Here is a 15284-nt window from a genome sequence, read left to right as displayed (position 1 = left end):
AATTTCTTGTTCTAACCAACTCTGTTTCTCTGCTTTCCAAATTGCTGTAACTTTTGCTATTTCACTCTAAATAATATAAAAATGTGGTCAAATTATCACCTCGACCCTGCTTCACCTGAAGACTGTACTTGGTCTTGACTCCATGTGCATAACACCACAGGGGATTGCCTAGTACATGCAAAGGAGAATGTGCAGTGTTGGTCTTTTAAAAATGCAGATACAGGAAACTTAGTGATATCCGGCACTGACGGGACCGGCGTGTTGCCGATCTATCAAAACTGCCGGACATACAAAGTTAATGTTGAAGCATACGGAGGTTTTCATCTCCGTATCTGACAACAAACACTGTTGCTTAGCAACAGCTTCTAAAGAGTCGGCTGCAGCTGCAAGCGTCTGAAGCTGTTGCTATAGCTACAGACCTTGCAGTGGCTGACTGGGGGGGGGGGAAAAAAGAACGCGATCTTAAAAAAAAAAAAAAAAAAAAAAAAAAAAAAACTTACAGAAAATGGCTCCTGATTTTTGCCGTTAGATCGAGTATTCTGGACATACAACCTCTGGATAAACCAAAGTTTCCTGTAATATTTTTAAGGATCTTTTATGTACTAGTAATTCTCTTGGAGAATTGCAATTTTAAGTATTTTACGGAGTAAAATTGCTGAAAAGTGTAGAGTTTAGTTAAATGTTGGGTGAAACTATTCTGGATTATTATTAAAATGCTTACTTTTATAGGGAAGCACACTGAGAAAGAGAAAGATGTATGAAGAGTTCCTCAGTAAGGTCTCCATTTTAGGTAAGCAGAAAGAATACTCTAATTGTTTTCCTCCTTTACGTGCAAAAACTTGCCCAGCACAGAGACTTTTAAAGCACATTAAAGAAAGAAGTTGCATTTATACAGTGCCTTTGGAATTGTCAGGAAGTCCCAAATTATAAATTACTTTTTAAAGTGCAGACACTTTTGCTTTCTGGGCAAATATGGCAACCAATTTGTACACAACAATGTCTTACAAATAGCACTGAGGTGTATGATCAGTTAACCTGTTTTGATGAATACCTTGTCCTGCACACTAAGAACTCCTGCTCTTCTTTGGAAAAATGCCACAGGATATTTTATCCACCTGAACAGACAGTTTGAGGTCTCATCTAATTAGATCACTTGACCTGCCTACTTCTATTGTGGAACTGAAGACTTCTGTGGGCCATTCTCTCCCTGAAATGGAGCATTCTGCCACGCTGCTTAGCACTCTGGCAAAGAATGAGCAAAATTTGTCTGGGTGCATAGCTATATTCTAATGTCAGGCAAAGCTATAACTTGAGTAAGACTGGGATTAATGCTATATTGCAGAGATTATTATATCAGTATTTTGTCCAAGAGCTTTGTATGTAAATTTTAGGGGTGTGTGTATATCATATATATATATTTTTAATTTATGCTGTTCAAAATGTAAAGGAAAGTTCTCCCTTGTAGAATCCCTGGATAAATGGGAGCGTTTGACTGTGGCTGATGCATTGGAGCCGGTGCAGTTTGAAGATGGACAGAAGATTGTGGTGCAAGGAGAACCAGGCGATGAATTTTTCATTATTTTAGAGGTATTAATAATTAAAATATAGAAAGAAAGTAACCCATTTGAGGATGGAAAAATATTCTGAGTAAACTACAGGAAACTTTGTGCTATCTGGCACCGACGGGACCGAGCTGTTGCCGTCCTATCAAAACTGCTGGACAAACCAGTGCTAATGTTGAAACATACGGAGATTTTGAGCTCCGTATCTGGCAACAAACCCTGTTGCTTAGCAACAGCCTCTAAACAGTCGGCCGTACCTTGCAAGCGTCTCTGTAGCTTAACAACAGCTTCAGCGAGACCTTGCAGAGCCTGACTGGTGGAAAAAAAGCAACGAAAAGAAAAAAAACCTAACGAAACGGCTCCTGATTTTTGCCGGTGGCTCGAGCATTCCGGACAGTTAACCTCCGGATAAACCAAAGTTTCCTGTAATTGTTTATTGTGCTAGAATGCATCTGTACATCATACATGTCTGCACAATCCTAAGTCGCTGCATAACAGTTTGTTATGGCGACTTTGCTAATCGCTGCCTGTTCAACATGGCAGGAAGTAATTCTTCGGTATACTGCCTAACTTGTTGGTAAAGTAGTTGATTAAATCAAAAATCTGGAGGAAGTCGATCCCTTTTAAGAATTCAGCAGACATACACGACCTTCCCAAGAGTTTTTCTCTTGATCAGCGTCTATTACCTTCTACTTTTCTATACTGAATGAGAGGTTTCTCTGCTCGCGTATTATAGAAACATAGAAGATAGGAGCAGGAGTAGGCCATTTGGCCCCTCGAGCCCGCTCCGCCATTTAATGAGATCATGGCTGATCATCCAAATTCAGTACCTTGCCCCTGCTTTCTCTCCATATCCCTTTAGCCTCAAGAAATATATCCAACTCCTTCTTGAATATATTTAATGAATTAGCCTCAACTGCCCTGTGTAGCAGAGAATTCCACAGGTTCACCATTCTCTGGGTGAAGAAATTCCTCCTCATCTCAGTCCTAAATGGCTTACCCCTTATCCTTAGACTGTGACCCCTGGTTCTGGACTCCCCCGCCAACAGGAACATCCTTCCTGCATCTAGTTAGTATTTTATAAGTTTCAATGAGATCCCCTCTCATTCTTCTAAACTCTAGCGAATATAAGCCTAATCGACCCAATCTCTCCTCATACATCATTCCTGCCATCCCAGGTATCAAGTCTGGTGAATCTTCACTGCACTCCCTCCATGGCAAGAACATCCTTCCTCAGAAAAGGCGACCAAAACTGCGCACAATACTCAAGGTGCGGTCTCACCAAGGCCCTGTACAACTGCAGCAAGACATGCTTGCTCCTGTACTCACATCCTCTCGCTATGAAGGCCAACATACCATTTGCCTTCTTAACCGCCTGCTGCACCTGCATGCTTACCTTCAGCGACTGGTGCACAAGGACACCCAGGTCTTGTTGCACTTCCCCTTTTCCCAATCTATTGCCGTTCAGATAATCTGTCTTCCTGTTTTTGCCACCGAAGTGGATAACCTCACATTTATCCACATTGGGCAGATGCATGGCAAAGCAGTATAATCACCCAACCTGTCCAAATCGTACTGGAGTTTCTCTGCATCCTCCTCACGGCACACACGCCCACCCAGCTTTGTGTCGTCCTCAAACTTAGAGATATTACATCTAGTTCCCTTGTCTAGATCATTAATAGCTGGGGTCCTAGCACCGATCCCTGCGGTACCCCACTAGTCACTGCCTGCCACTTGGAAAAAGAGCTGTTTATTCCAACTCTTTGCTTCCTGTCTGCCAACCAGTTCTCTATCCAAGACAGTACCTTACCCCTAATCCCATGTGCTTTAACTTTACACGCTAATCTCTTATGCGGGACCTTATCGAAAGCCTTCTGAAAGTCCAAATACACCACATCCACTGGTTCTCCCTTATCTATTCTACCAGTTACATCCTCAAAAAATTCCAGTAGATTAGTCAAGCATGATTTACCTTTTGTAAATCCATGTTGACTTTGTCCGATCCTGTCACTGTTTTCCAAGTGCTCTGCTATTACATCTTTTATAATGGACTCTAGCATTTTCCCCACTACCGATGTCCGGCTTACCGGTCTATAATTGACACTTTTTTTCTCTACCACCCTTTTTAAATAGTGGGGTTATATTAGCTACCCTCCAATCCATGGGAACTATTCCAGAGTCTATAGAATTTTGGAAGATGACCAACAATGCATCTACTATTTCTAGGGCCACTTCCTTAAGTACCCTAGGATGTAGATTATCAGGCCCTGGGGATTTATCGGCCTTCAATCCCGTCAATTTCCCTAACACCATTTCCCTACAAATACTGATTTCATTCAGTTCCTCCCTTTCATTAGACCCTATGTTCCCCAACATCTCTGGGAGGTTATTTGTGTCCTCCTTTGTGAAGACAGAACCAAAGTATGTATTTAATTGGTCTGCCATTTCTTTGTTCCCCATTATAAATTCCCCTGATTCTGGCTGCAAGGGACCTACGCTTGACTTCACCAATCTTTTTCTCTTCACATATCTATAGAAGCTTTTACAGTCAGTTTTTATGTTCCCTGCAAGCTTACTCTCATAATCTATTTCCCCCTCTTAATTAATCCCTTTGTCCTCCTTTGCTGAATCCTAAACTGCTCCCAATCCTCAGGTTTGCTGCTTTTTCTGGCCAGTTTATATGTTCTCTCCTTGGATCTTATGCTATCCCTAATTTCCCTTGTTAGCCACGGTTGAGTCACCTTTTTTGTTTTATTTTTATGCCAAACTGGGATGAACAAATTCTGTAGTTCATCCATGTGATCTTTAAATGTTTGCCATTGCCTATCCACCGTCAACCCTTTAAGTAACGTTCCCCAATCCATCCTAGCCAACTCGTGCCTCATACCATCGTAGTTTCCTTTATTTAAATTCAGGACCCTAGTCTCTGAGTCAACTACTTCACTCTCCATTTTAATGAAGAATTCTATCATATTGTTCTGTTATCTTTTAAGTTATGCTAACCCTAATTTCTGCTTCCTTTTACAAAGACTGATTTTTTTTCTGGATGATCTTCTGCCAATGATTGGTTTTTAGTGCAGATTGTTTAAATTTTGTCAGTAAATCTAAAAGCTGAAATAATTAAAACTCCAATGAATCCAGGCTGTGGTGATTGTTGTCAGTTTATAGAAATCACGATTTGTCAGCATAGAGATCAGTCAGACCATACATTAGAAGTCTCCTACAGCCATTTATCTTTAGGCAAGAAGGAGCTTGCATGTTTTTTGAATGAGAGGTTCTTTTGCATTGGAAATCCACTTGTACACCCCAGCATTCAAAATACTTTCTCTCTTTCCAGAAGGTTAGTTATTTCAATTAAATACACTCAAAAGCTGAACAAGTTCCTGGGTATTTTTTTTTAGACAATAAGTGTTGCTTTTATAAAGCTATTCACAATGTTACAGGACGAAGCCTGTTGAATAGTGTTCAGTCGTTCATCACACAAATGATCCTTTAGATATATTTGCTATGCTTTTGCATCCCAAAAATTCTTTAGAATCTCCTAGAATCAACAAAAGAATATGTATTGCGTCAATGAAGGCTTGATTCTCTGTTTTACATCTTTGGCATCTGAGTGTTCAGAAGCCACAGCACATTTAAAACCAGGCTGTTTCCTTTTGAAGCTTTCCATTGATATTTTGACTTCTGAGAGGAACCAAATCTTTTACCTCCTACCATTGCCCTATTTTGCTGGCAGTCAGGAAAATCTGCCACTCTAAAGCCAATTGGAGATTAGTTCTGTAAAATTCCTCAGCAATATTTACCTACACTTCATTTGATTTGAAGTCTTAAATATAACTCAATTAGAATTTACTTTGTGACCATTGCACATGGTTCAACCTTTAAAAAAAATAGAACAGGTGACCGAGTGATCAGGAGAAGGGGCCTGCGTTTAAGCCTTTTTAAAAATAAAAAAAAATTCTTGACACCGTTGTAGAATCTTCTGCATAAATGTGTGTTTGCTCCTTTCCAGTGTATCATTTTGTGGTGTTCAATTTTTATACATAACGCAGGCACACTCCTGGCCATAGTGGGTTTCAAGTTTCACGGTAATCTGCCATGTTTTACCATGTGGATCAAGCTATTCTTGGACATCATCTGAACTTTTAACCTAAAAAAATCCGAGTTTCCAATTTTAGAGGCTGTAGTGACCAATTTTTTTCTGCCAGTGCTTTCCTTGAATCGAATGTAGATTCAATGGCATAAATGTCTTTACTGCTATAATGGTATAATTGGTATAATTAAGAGCACCAAAGATACCCATGAATCTAAATATTTTCACTAACCCCCATTACTAAGCAGTGTATTGCCAGATAGGTTTTGAACTCTATTTCTAGTGGTTATTGACCTACCAGCTCTCAGAATTAAAGTTGAGAATATTTTAGGAATATGCAGGACCATTGGTAACATTGCTTCAAATGTACTTTATATTAAAATTTGTGTTGTAGGGTACAGCGGCTGTGTTACAGCGCAGGTCAGAAAACGAGGAGTTCGTAGAAGTTGGAAGACTGGGGCCATCGGATTATTTTGGTGAGTTTGTCATAGCTTAGAAAGCTTAAAAGGTTTAATACCATAAATAACATTCCTTTTAATACTTGAAGTTGTTAAAAGTAAAGGTAACTGGGAAGTTAATTGATGGATTTTTGACCATAAAGCTCTTCAATTGTATAGGAGTTGAAAGAGAGAACATTGGCTGCTAAAATATGATTACCCGTGTATCAACAGTAGGATACTGAAGTGACTTGTAGTTTCACTGCAGCTTAGATTGGCTATTGGCAAACAACTGAATCAAACCTGGAAATTTGTCTATAAACCTTCGTGTTATATTATAACGTGGTACCTTTACCTGCTAAGCCATCAATGGCACAGGGGCTTAGTTCTGCATTTCATAGGTTTCAGTTTTTCAATACTATAGATGGATTTGAAATCTTGTTTTTTTTTTCCCCCTTCTCTCAGGTGAAATCGCCCTTCTGATGAACCGTCCTCGCGCTGCCACAGTGGTAGCCCGTGGTCCGTTGAAGTGTGTGAAACTGGACAGACCTCGATTTGAACGTGTCCTGGGTCCCTGTTCAGACATACTCAAACGAAACATCCAGCAGTACAACAGCTTTGTATCGCTGTCTGTCTGAAATCCTCCTTTCCTCTGCTGCAGCATCCGCCAGAGCAAACTGCCTCATGTCTGTCTAACATGCCGCTTCCTGTGGCAAGACCACCACCAGTCCCACAGCTTCCTGTCCAACAGAGAAAGCATTCCCTTTGTAGCATTCAATGCCACATTTGCTTTGCGTCTTTCTCACTGCACCGGCTTTCTGCAGTCAATCCAGCTTCTGCTAAAGATTTTTTTTTGCTTTGATGCTTGCGTGTAGAATTCTTCCCATTGGTTCTTGTTTATAAAAATTAAAACACTGTTGTTTTAACTAAACAGTGTGATTAATACCCAGATAATTAAGCTTTAGTTCGGTTACATGAGCAGAAGATTTTTGAACCCTTTAGCTTGCTCTGTTTCAAGGTATGTTGTAGTGCATTCATGAGTCTTGAATCCCATGAATGTGTACTAATGGAAAATCTTGGGTTTTTGGCTGGGGTGGGCAGCTTCAAAATTATTTTGAGGACTCTTCCAACCGGATTACCACAGACTATGTTTACTTTAATGTGGCTAGGACTGAAAAAGCTTAAATGTAAACCCGCTCTGAAAATATCATTTCTGTGTACAGTTTGCACCTGGCAACACAATTTGAGGGGAAAAACAACCAAATTGAGATGTAGACTTTTTGTAGCTCACATACATTTTAGTTTTGAGATAAATGTTGCCTTTTAAATTTTTTTGGAAGCAGTTTGAAAAACTATTTAAAATCTAGTTTTTTTAATAGTTTTAGGCCTTGCTTAGTGAGGATCCTATTGGCCTGTGTGGTTTTGCCAAATTAATATATACTCCATTTGCACATGAAGTTACATTTGGACCTTTTTTATTTAAAAAAAAATCCATAAAATAAAAGCCCATTTTAATTTTTGTTGGCAATTTCTGATTCATTTAGTAGTCTCCCAAATATCAATGAATAACTGCTTATCTCTGCAGTGGGTGAGGCAGCCAAATTTTTGCTTGAGGAAAGGTTAGTTAGTGTACACTTTATTCATATTTTTTATGTACAGAATATACAATACAAATTGGTTTATTTGGATTCAAACAAAACAGAACAATATTGCAGCATCATTATGACTCAGTGATGCTTTAGTTGATGGGGTTTAGCTAAAGGGTCAGCTGCTTGTTTTGGCAACCAGAAGTTCCATTGATGATCAGATATTATTTTTGTGGGCACAGGCTTTGGTAGTGGTAGAGATTTTATAGGTATGCCTATTATTACAAGATTTCTGCAATATCAAGTTCTGAGCCCATATCAAAACTTGCTTTTGTGAACTGAGAATTAGTGGAGTCCTTTCTCATTAGCCTCCCTTCCTAACATAACAGTAGCTGAGTACCAGTAGCCTTGGGTGTATTTGACTTGTAGCCAGAAGATTACCAGTTCTGAATCTCTGAGCTGTGTGTCGCTTGAGTTTGCTTTCCTCGGGTGAGTTTTGTCAGTTCTGATGGAGCACTGCATGGAGGCGTAATGTGTCATTCCACCTCCAGCAGCAGGAAAATTAAAATTGTCTTGCTACACTTGAACTGTGCTTCCTGGTGGCCAATTGTGGAGTTATATTGGCATAAGCTGTGGAAACGTCTACAGCCTAAATTGAGAAGGATATACAGTGTTGAATGCTGTAGAGAGGGATAAACAGAGCCTGATATATTAGTCTGTTCTGTGCCAGGCAATAAATGTTTCAAATTTGTTTCAAAGGCTTGTGTTTACTCCAGGCACAAATTTGAAATTTACTGACATGAAGTCGTAAAGTATAAATTTTACAGCTCAGTCTCCCTTGCTTATGATATAAAAGTTATTGTCCTTTCTTGAAGTAGGACAGCAAACTCTGTACATGTCAATTGTTGCTATTTGCTGGAGAAACATGATTGGAAATAGCAACTTCAGCCAGTAACAATCACATAATGAAAAAGTTAGAAATATAATGTATTCTTTTGTAGACGTGGGTAATATATTGACACTGCTAGCTGATTTTTAACATATGACTTTTCTACAGCAATTGCAGCAAATTAACCCTGCTAGTGAACATGAGAACTAGTTAGCACAGACTAGATAATCTGTGGATTTACTCCCTAACTTTACATACCATTGATTTTCAATCTGTTGCTGACACAGAGCTAGTGAAAGGGTTACAAAATGAAACCTTATATATTAACCAGATGTAATTTCATTCCAAGGGCAAAAAAAGTAAACATTCCTTTTAGTAGCAGGTACTTTGTGCACTAGTGCTTGATCAGCACTGGCAGCACAAGGTTGGGCGATGGCATCACTAAATCCACTGCAGTCCTGACCCAGTTTATAAACTATCCACTGCTTCCTGGTTCTATACTAATAGCATTGGACACGTATAGATATTAAATAAATGTCCTGCACTAGACTAGGGTGGTGCAATGTGGTACCTATTTAAATGAAAATTAATAGTTGATATTTAAGTTGGTGCAGTGCTGTAGTGCCCATGTTATTTTGCGTTTAATCATAGTTGCACTTTCCTGCAGCTCACAGTAGCTGGCGCTGTGGTTCCATTCTTGGCATACACCAGAGCTCAGCTGGTATTAAACAAATGTGCACCCAGACACACTAGTAAAAGGCAGAAACCAAAAACTGGATGATTGATCCCTGACTAGCCGATGCGTCGGCATTCTGAAATGTACTACAACAGCTTTTGTGTAAGGCATGACATGCAATTTTATTTTGAGGCTTTCAAGAAAGGGGGAAACTCATTGCTGAGTCTTAATGGCATTTCAGTATTTCACAGCTTTGTGTTATATGTGCATCCATTACACACACATTTTACAAATTCCACACAGCTGTAATTAGATGAAATTATATCCATTATTCTATATAGAATGACTTAGACTAGAATTATTGTTTGGATTGTACAGCAAGCTAAAACAAAATTGCTTGGAGAGTTAGGTTGGGCATAGGCTGCCTGTAGATTTTGCTCTGCCAGTATGTCATTTCCATAGAGAATTAAACCAGATTTATTATGTATTAAATATTGCTCTAAGCGAGATACCTGATGAAAACTTGCAAAACCACTTCAGCTATCTCTATATGATGCGCACAGTACAAACTTTTAGATGTAACGTGTATGAGTTTGTCAGTGCACTTCCCTTAAGATGCTGTGTAGGGTGAAGAAAATGCTTGCATAAAAATCCATGAAGAAAGACTAGTTATGTGTTGAGGGCATGATGACTTTCACTTGCGTAGGAGTTGACGTCGGCATTGGTCAATATTTTATTGAACAGTTGAGATGTTATGAAAGAATTTTCTCATTAACCTTTTTTGCTTGGGGTCTAAGTAATGCCTCTTGAGTAATCGTGGTATGGCGATCATGGAATGCCATGCCCAATTCTCCTGGTTGTGGCAATGAATTGCATCTATTGAGCTTTTTTAAAGTCTAATTTACAGTCTTCTATTACGAGTAGCTTTTAATGCCTGATGTTGAATTGGAATTTACTTTCTAATAACTAATTCCTGTTTCATCAATTTAAACTCCATGGGAAATTGAGTCAAGAGTAAGGTTGAGATGTTTTGGTCTAATTTGTTTTGATATTCCTGGCATGGACAACATTAAGTCAGCTGCTTCTTATGGGAGGTGTCCTCTCCATATATACCAGTATGTTGTGCAAGTGAAATCTGGTACTTTATGTTTAATTTTTCTGTTATCTTGATAATTGGACAGATTGACAGAAAATAGATGAAGGTCATTCCAGGATAGCATTTACCAGTACCTTAGATTACCAGTAAGAGTGAGATTAATGCAGTATTCCAGTAATAAATTTCGATAGATTTTGAAACCATTCTCATTTTATATATAAAAAAAAAAAATCCAACTGTGACAATCCTGGCACCTAGCAGATTGGCTTTGGCTTGCTGCACATTCTTAAGGTTTTTATTTACCTAAATGATTTTATTATAAAGCAGCTGATAATGAGTTTATTGAATAATCTGATGCAGTTGAAGCTTTACCTATTGTGTGCAATCAGAACTGTATGTACAAACGACCACGGTTTGATGTAGTTTGCCTTAGCTATCTTATATGGGGATTAGAGACATTCTCAGCTAGCTCACCTACAAAAAAAATTTGTGAAGTGAGACTACAGCGTGATAATATGTAGATTATCCAAGGACCATTTTTTGTATTGTTCCCAATGACTGTATGAGATCAGATTTACTGTATGTGCTAAAATAATCCTTTTGTTATAGAGTGTCCTAATGACAGGTCAAGCAATAAAAGTTAATTCTTAAAAAGAAAACTGTTTCCCTATTTATTCATTTTGAACTGATGAAGCAGGTACACAACTAAAGCACTGATGTTCTTACTGTAATATATTTATATACTCAGTAAGGTCTCTTTACATTCTACTAGGATAAGCTGACATAAGTCATAAAAGCAAGCTCCTCCCAAGGTAACTGCCGAGATATAAGAATTTAATAAAATGGATCAAGAGGGGGAGTCATTCAACCTATCAAGCTTCGCCAAATAAAAGATTTCCCTCCTGGATGGTATTGGTGCGTTTTCCTGTTAGTTAGCTTGACTCTGACTGTGTGAACATGTGTTTATTTTTTGTTTGTAACTATGCTGCGACCTGGTTTCAACCAGTGTTTGGAACTTGGCTCTTAATGTACATTCCTGGCATAACTTATGTATTTTGTCAAAACCTGATGTGGAGCCATGTCCCATCTATTATAATTTTTTTCTTAGGTGCTGCATTCACTGAGAGTTGATCCTACATGGCCACATTACTAGGTGGACTAACTAGAAAATCAGGTAGTTTGGCGTAATCCTTAGTTCTGTCTCACTAGGCCATAACAGGATTTCTTTGGATGTGATGCAAGTTGGAACTAAAGGGAGGGGTTAATTTGGCTTTTTGGTGGCTGATTCGGTTGTGTTTGGCAATAATGCCAAAATGATCATTACTGCCTGCACAGGCACAAACCTTGTCTCCAAATTTCTAGACTGATAGTTGATATCCAATATTCCTTATCTGCACATTGGTGTTGCCATTAAACATTCATGATCAATCTATGCTACCCATTTTACTAGCAGTTGTGGGGCTGAACGAGATTACACAAATAGGGAGGGGTGAGGCCATGAAGGGATTTGAAAACAAGGATGAGAATTTTGAAATCGAGGCGTTGCTTAACCGGGAACCAATGGAGGGCAGCCAGCACAGGGGTGATTGGTGAACGAGACTTGGTGCGAGTTAGGACACGGGCAGCCATGTTTTGGATGACCTCAAGTTTACGTAGGGTAGAATGTGCGAGGCCAGCCAGGAATGCATTGGAATAGTCAAGTCTAGAGGTAACAAAGGCATGGATCAGGGTTTCAGCAGCGGATGAGCTGAGGCAAGGGCAGAGATGGACGATGTTATGGAGGTGGAAATGGGCATTCTTAGTTATGCTGCGGATATGTGGTCGGAAGCTCATTTTCAGGGTCAAATATGACACCAAGGTTGCGAACAGTGTGGTTCAGCCTCAGACAGATGTTAGGGAGAGGGATGGAGTCGGTGGCTAGGGAACGGAGTTACTAGTTCATAATATTGAGATGAGGTGTCTGTGACAGAGCAGACAATAGTCTTATTTCTAATAATTTTTAAAAATAATTTAGGCAGTATAGGTTGGCCGTTTAGGAACGTGGGAATGGGAGTAGGCAATTAAGCCCCTCGAGCTTGTTCCACCATTCAATGAGATCATGACTGATCTGGATCACTGCTTGGTGACGAGCTGAGTTCCTAAAGTACACTTTGTCTCCTATGTTAATGTAACTTTTAAAGTGGAGGGTGACTGTTATGAATTTGGGACTACTGTGGATATCTTCTCGGGCACAGTGACGTTAGCCACTCCCATAAGCCATCTGAGTGGCTACTTTTTAATGGACATTGATTCTCACTCATTTATTTGTGTGGTAGAGGGACCCAGGAGTGTGAAAATGAAACTCCGTGATCTGGATTGGATTTCTACGTCTTACACCGTGTACTCCTTCATCTCTCCAAAGGCAGACCTAATTAACACTGAAATGAAGTTCGGTTTGAGTCAGAATCAATCATACAGCACAGAAGAAGGCCATTCAGCCCATGTCTGCTGGCTCTTGGAAAGAGCTATCCAATTAGTCTCGCTCCCCTGCTCTTTCCCAGAGCCCTGCAAATTTATTTTTGAAGTATATATCCTATTCCCTTTGAAAGTTGTTATTGAATCAGCTTCCATCACCTGTTCAGGCAGTGGACACCAGATCATAACTCACTGCATAAAAATATTTCTCCAATTTCACCCCCCCTGGATTTTTTGCCAATTATCTTGGATCTGTGTCCTCTGGTTACTGACACTCCTGTCAGTGGAAACGGTTTCTCCCGATCTACTCTAAATACCCCTCATAATTTTGAACACTGTTAAATCTCCCCTGGACCTTCTCTGCTCTTAAGTGCAGTCCCAGCTTCTCTAGTTTCTCCATATAACTGAAGCACCTCATGTCTGGTACCATTCTCGGAGAGGAGATTTCCAAGGCCTTGACATCCTAAAGTGTGGTGCCCAGAATTGGACACAGTACTCTAGCCGAGGCCTAACAAGTGATCACAAAATACTGCGGATGCTGGAGATCTGAAATAAAAGCATTTAAAAAGGTTTACCATAACCATCTTGCTTTTGTACTTCATGCCTCTATTTATAAAGCCAAAGATCCCGTACACTTTTTTTTAACTGCCTTATCAACTTGTCCTACCCCCCTTCAAAGATTTGTGTGTGTGAACCCAAGGTCACTTGGTTCCTGCACCCTTTAAACTTGTACCATAATTGTAAGCTGCTTTATTCTACAGTAGGTAAAGCACAGAACAATGAAAGCAAGAGATGCTTGATAGGTTTTGTACAATTTCTATTCACATTACAAAAATGAACATGCGGGTACAACCGCACTTGGGTGGGCCGTCTGGACTCCATTTTAAAGCACAATCTCTGCTCTGACCTATTCTCTACACAGCCCTCTGCTGCTCGACTATAAAAGTTTGTCTCAAACCCCAGAGATCAAAAAGAAGGTTTCTAACACCAAGGTACAAAGTGTTTTTCTGAATAACCAGACATGACTTAACGAATTGCCATCGCTTGGGTCTCTGAAACAACTTCCCATCTCTCTTTATAATTAACATTCGTCTGCCTACCGATTTACAACTCGACGTAGGATGCCCTGGGGAAACTTGAGTCCTTTTAGTCAAGGTTTTTCCTGGGGGAAAAAAACACAACGTAGCTAAATTCCCAAGTCCCTTCTGTGGAAAAAATGCCCAAAGAATCCTGAACTGTGATGTTGAGTAGCTGTCTGGGTGAACTGCCCAATGAATGTTAATTTCTAAGCCTACATAGATGGCAGAAGCATAATGTTAGTGATAAGGCTGTAAGGAGACTGCTCATTATTTGGATCACCAGCCCACCAGGGTGGAAAAATTCAAACTTGCCCCGAGTTGCTTTGTTTCACAGGTATAAGCATTGTACAGACCTGGTACGGCTGATTGTTTTGCCTTTGAGCCTTATGTTGATCACAGCTTTGTCTATTGTATAAGCATTTCTGATCACTTTCACAATTTGGCCTTCAAAGCCATAAAAGGGTCAAATTGGAAGTCCCATATAGTGTCAGCGCAGTTGGTAGCACCCTTGCCTCTGAGTCAGAAGGTTGTGGGTTCAAGTCCCACTCTAGGGACTTGAGCACATAAAGCTAGGTTGACACTCCAGTGCAGTACTGAAGGAGTGCGGCACTGTCGGAGATGCTGTCTTTTGGATGAGACGTTAAACCGTCTGTTCTCCCAGGTGGATGTAAAAAATCCCATGGCACTATTTCGAAGAAGAGCTGGGGAGTTATCCCCGGTGTCCTGGCCAATATTTATCCCTCAACCAACATAACAAAAACAGATTATCTGGTCATTTTAACATTGCTGTTTGTGGGACTGCCGTGCGCAAATTGGCTGCCGTGTTTCCTACATTACAACAGTGACTACACTTCAAAAGTACTTCATTGGCTGTAAAGCGCTTTGAGATGTCCGGTGGCCATGAAAGGCGCTATATAATGCAAGTCTTTCTTTCATATCAAGGCTCTCTTAGTAATTATCTGCCAGTTAATTTAGTTGAGCTGATTGGGAACACTGTCCGATTTCATGTATAAACTTTTTCTCATCGATGTGTTCCAAATGAGAATTATATAAGTTTGAAGATGTTTTTATTTTGAAGCAGATTTTGTAAGTTAAGCAAAAGCTTTTTATTACTTGTTTTTGGGTCCGAACAACATTTGCAAGGCCGTATTTATTGCCCAACCCTGGCTGCACTGAGAAGGTGGTAGTTGGCCATTGATGTGAACCTTTGCAGTGCTTATGGTGATGTTGTTTCCACAGTGGTGTTAGGAAATTTCAGGACATTGCCCAATGATAATGATGGAATGGCAAATATGTTGAAACCTGGATGGTGTGCAACTTGGAAGTGAGATTGCTGCTCTTGTGATTCATCTTTGTTGTTTGACTTTTGCTTCAGCTAATTTTCTTACTTTATAACTTAATATATTGGTCTC

The 15284-nt window shown here is 39.8% G+C and overlaps 1 protein-coding gene across 2 annotated transcripts in view; it reads left to right on the top strand.

Moving 5' to 3' along the window:
* LOC147102822 (cAMP-dependent protein kinase type I-alpha regulatory subunit) overlaps window positions 1-10998 on the top strand; it is a 38205-nt gene extending 27207 nt beyond the window's left edge. For both annotated transcript variants that reach the window (XM_085963673.1, XM_085963674.1), the window contains exons 7-10: window positions 730-790; window positions 1466-1587; window positions 6050-6131; window positions 6558-10998. In XM_085963673.1, coding sequence (XP_085819799.1) covers window positions 730-790; window positions 1466-1587; window positions 6050-6131; window positions 6558-6730 — 438 coding nt within the window. In that variant the 3' untranslated portion in view covers window positions 6731-10998. The remainder of the gene's footprint in view (window positions 1-729; window positions 791-1465; window positions 1588-6049; window positions 6132-6557) is intronic.
* The last annotated feature ends 4286 nt before the right edge of the window (window positions 10999-15284 follow it).

The sequence above is a fragment of the Somniosus microcephalus genome, chromosome 21 (assembly GCF_052327205.1).
Source record: "Somniosus microcephalus isolate GS21.2 chromosome 21, FLI_Smic_1.0, whole genome shotgun sequence".
Lineage (NCBI taxonomy): Eukaryota > Metazoa > Chordata > Chondrichthyes > Squaliformes > Somniosidae > Somniosus > Somniosus microcephalus.
The sequence above is the reverse complement of the archived record's forward strand: the minus strand, read 5'-3'. Positions and strand labels throughout refer to the sequence as shown.